Source organism: Gymnoscopelus braueri, assembly GCF_963280865.1.
Source record: "Gymnoscopelus braueri genome assembly, chromosome: 14".
NCBI classification, from domain to species: Eukaryota; Metazoa; Chordata; class Actinopteri; order Myctophiformes; family Myctophidae; genus Gymnoscopelus; species Gymnoscopelus braueri.
Genome location: NC_137619.1, coordinates 1,499,339 through 1,503,615, shown reverse-complemented (window position 1 = coordinate 1,503,615; position 4,277 = coordinate 1,499,339). Strand labels below are relative to the sequence as shown.

The 4,277-nt window shown below is 47.3% G+C and overlaps 1 protein-coding gene across 1 annotated transcript; it reads right to left on the bottom strand.

Moving 5' to 3' along the window:
- Nucleotides 1–3,264: 3,264 nt before the first annotated feature.
- LOC308100023 (heterogeneous nuclear ribonucleoprotein A0-like) lies at nt 3,265–3,938 on the bottom strand (the record flags this gene model as incomplete). The annotated part of the gene is made up of 1 exon (XM_080448924.1): nt 3,265–3,938. Exon 1 carries the CDS (start codon nt 3,892–3,894, stop codon nt 3,265–3,267), a length of 630 nt encoding a protein of 209 aa, XP_080305050.1. The 5' UTR covers nt 3,895–3,938.
- Between the last annotated feature and the right edge of the window lie 339 nt (nt 3,939–4,277).

Sequence of the window (4,277 nt, the reverse complement as noted above, 5' to 3'; positions counted from 1 at the left end):
GCTACAAGCTCACAGCACGTTGCAACGCGCCGCGTTGTGAGCTTGTATGTGTGCTTGTATGTGTGCTATTTTTGATACGCCACAAAACAGCTGATAGACACACAGCTGTGTCTCCTCCTCATCAGCCAGCGTGGTTCGCTCGCGTGTGTTGATAAACAGAACCGGGATTTTCCGAGGTGATAGAATCTGAACCAAACCGGACCCAATTGTCGATAAAGGGACCCGAACACGTGTGGGTCGTGGATATTATGCAAGCACAGTGACTGTCTGTCTGCAATGGATAAAGTGGTGAAAGTTGGGCGACGGTGTCGCGCATGGAAAGGCTCTGCCGCAGCTTGCCCCAAAACACCCTCGCCCCCATTTTTCAGGCGGACCAGCGGTTCTTGTATTCTTGTATTTGTTTTACAGGGCAGGATAAGGGTAGAAATAGGTTTAGGATTAGGTATAGTTTTACTGAGGTTAAGATTAGGAATAAGGTTAGGTTTAGGCATAGTTTACTGATATGTTTAGGAATACCAGGCGAATACAGCCGGATTTTCCCTGGGGCGACTGTGTTTTGGGGCGAGCGGGCGGTATTTGTTGCGCAGCAGTTCACTCATGCCCACTTTATTCATTTCATTTTTGGCAAGCGACATCTCTGCATGATATAGACTATAGTAGATCATATAATTTAGTTATCTATAAAAACAGGAACAGATTGCATCCGTGATAAAGTGGAAAGAAGCGCAGCTCTAAAGTAATAAGGTGTAATGATCAGTTGGGTGCATGTATGCAGTGCAAACGCGCATGTGACGTTAATTATAATATATGGCCGGTAAATGTATTCTTTGGCCGGTAAAATATAATCCTGCCGGCCATGGTGGCCGGCCCAAAAAATGCCTAGCGGAAACCCTGACCTAAACCTCTCTTTGTTATAGGTGTGAATCCCCCCTGTCACCTAAACCTCTCTTTGTTATAGGTGTGAATCCCCCCTGTCACCTAAACCTCTCCCCGCTTACAACTAAACCCTCCCCGCTTTGGTACATGGAGCCCTGCATGGAAGTTGACATCTACTGTGTGTGTGTAACGTGCCATGTGAGAGCTCCTGTTCTGACAGGTGCTCTGAGTGGTGGATTAGGCCAGGGGCCTGAAGGCTGTACTCATGGATTGAGCCTTCCGCCGCCTCCCGTTCATACATACCTCCAGACTAAATAAGCAGGGAGGCGTTCGGGGTGGAAAGGGTTTTATAGGGTGTAAATGTGGTTTCTGAGCTATCAAATAAAGGCTTATCACTTAGAGGCTTGGAACATGCTTGTTGCAGCTGTTTTGTGTGTGTGTGTGTGTGAGAGAGAATGTGTGTGTGTGTGTGTGTGTGTGTGTGTTTTGTTTTGTTTTAGATCGTGATAAGAGCCTCACTTCATCTTCTTTATCATCTCAGAGTGATGAGGTGGTTATTTGGAGGTTTGTTTTATCTCAAAGCTCTGTTCCCTTGGAGTCACTTTCTAATGTACTACACAGGACAGATGACTCTTTGCTTCCTCTCTCTCTCTCTCTCTCTCTCTCTCTCTCTCTCTCTCTCTCTCTCTCTCTCTCTCTCTCTCTCTCTCTCTCTCTCTCTCTCTCTCTCTCTGGATGTTTTCTTTTTGTTGCCTATCTCACTCAGCTCATCTCCGTTTACCAGAACACACGGCAGCATGGTAATGTGCTTGTGTGCACTTTTGAGCCTCTGTGTGTGTGTGTGTGTGTGTGTGTGTGTGTGCACACACACGCATGGGGGTTCATCTCACGGTCTAATTGAGATGACATTTCCGCTCTCCAAATTAAATTATTCAGCTCTTCTATTCGTTCCCTTTTTCTTGTCCTTTTGTTCTGCCTGTTCTGAAACCTGGCCACATGAAAAAAAAAACGCTGACCCAAAAAATAGATAACCATAACTTTGTTCGGTCGGCTCAATCTCATTTAGAGCCCAGCGACCTTCGGTGAAAGTCAGGGAATAATGGCAGAGCTAAATGGGAATGGCAGAAGTGTTTCTCAGAGGCTCTCCCTATGGCTATGAGCGGAAGATGGAGTCACTGCAGACATTAATCATTTGAACCCCCCTTACCGTCCCTATTCTGGGGGCAAACATCCGCCAAAAAACTGATCTACAAGCTCACAACGTGGCCCGTTGCGACGCGTTAATCTGAAGACTCACCTCCTCAGACTCCACTGTTTAAACCAGTGGTTTTCAACCAGTGGTCCGGGGACCACCAGTGGTCCTTGGGGGGGTAACAGGGGGTCCCCAGCAAAATTAGTTAATAGCGTCACAATAATTTTTAACCACTTAGCTTTGGCTATTCAAAAATAGCAGATATACAAGCTCACAGTGCGGCACCGAGTGATATTGATATTTTTTAAAGCGAAAATTAACTGATATCTTTGCTTCTGGGGGTCCATGGCACAAACGATTTTCAAATGGGGGTCCGCGGCCAAATGTATATCAATTTAGGGGTCCTTGGCATGAAAAAGGTTGAAACTGATGCTAAGTTCTTGGTTTACCTATGAGCCTAGATTACTGCGGCACTAAACTGTCTCTATGCATTTGATGTATGTGTTTACCTTGCTTACTGTAAGTCTCTCTGGATAAAGAGCGTCTGATAAATGCCTACATTGTAAATTGAGATCTGGTATCTTTGGCAAAAACAGGAGGGCCTCCTATAGAGCCCTGGGGGACTATGTACAGTATAGTGTCTCTAAGTGATTATGTAAAACATAAATAAGCTCTATATTTCCATTGTATTCATCAGTGGTGGTAAAAAGTAAAGTAAATGTATCGGTATCAATACAGCAGTATACTGTTAAAAGTAAAAGTCCGGAATTCAGAGTTTACTTGAGTAACAGTACAAAAGTATTGGCATCAAAATGTACTTAATGTACCAACAGTAAAAGTACTCAATGTGCAGAATGTATGAAATGTATTCAAATCTTTTTTTTAACCACCGCCGAAGCCATTTTGATTTCCCCTCATGCCTCTCATCCCTAACCTGACTCAGCCAGATGGGGGCGGTGTTGAGCTTCACAATACACCCTGATCTGGAATCTCTCAGGGAGTAGAGCTGCCCGGTCTCTGCGTGTACGAACCAATCAGCGACTGCTAGGGGCGGGATCATCCAATCACCTGCCAAGTAGCTTGAAAAAATGAAACGCCGTCTGGCATCGATTCTGCTACCGGAGTCTCAGATGGAAGTAGGCTGTGAAACAAAATGTGTGTCGCAAGCTTCTTCAATTTGGCGAAGTCAGGTTATCTCAATATCTCATCCCCCCTCCTCTTACTACCTTCATCAGGCCACCGCGGCCTTTGCAAGGGGGCCGCGGTGGCATGCTGAGGGGAGGAAGAGCCTGCATCTCTTGCCGGGTGAGGGCTTTCGTCACCTCGACCTTGTGTCCATTGACGTTGTGGAACTTCATGACGGCCGCTTTGTCCGCGGAGTCGTTGTCCGTGAAGTAGACAAAGCCGAAGCCCCTCTTCCTGTTGGTGTCCTTCTCGGAGATCACCTCGGCCTTCTCGATTTCGCCAAACTGACCGAAATATTCGATTAGGTGCTCCTCCTCGATGTCGTCTTTAAGCCCCCGGACGAATATCTTCTTATCTTTGGCGATGGCCTCGGGCTTGCTGGCCTCTTCCCTCGCCGCGGCCCTCTTCAGCTCGACCGCGGTGCCATCGACGACATGTGGCCTCGCCGCCATTGCAGCGTCGGCCTCCTCGGCCGTCGAGTAGGTTACAAAGCCGAAACAACGAGACCGCTGCAGCTGCTTGTTCACCACCACGACGCAGTCCACGAGTGTGCCGAACCGCTCGAAATGCTTGCGGAGCCCATCGTCGTCGGTGTCGACGTTAAGTCCACCGACAAAAAGTTTATAAAGTCGTTCAGTCATTTTCGTATTTTAGCTAAAGACTTGTTGACCGCAGAATGACTCTAAGCAAGAGTCTGCTGAGCTTGAAGGTGGTTTATTTATACACCCACTGTCTTGTGACGTCAGAATACATTAAACACGTCACCGCCTCTTCCTTTTGCGCAGAATAAAGCCCTGGTTTATATACTTCGTCGTACGACGGTGCCCCGCGGTGAAAATGACAGATCTATTAGCTCACAATGAGCTATGGATGCGAGTACTCGTGAACTTGTAGACTGGCTATTTTCAACCCACGTCACTGCCCTAAAGAATCACCTTCAGGAGGCTGCAATTCCAAATTGGCCCCTGTCAAAGTCTTAAACCCACCCCCCCCCCCCCCCCCCCCCCTCCCCTCCTCCTAAAAC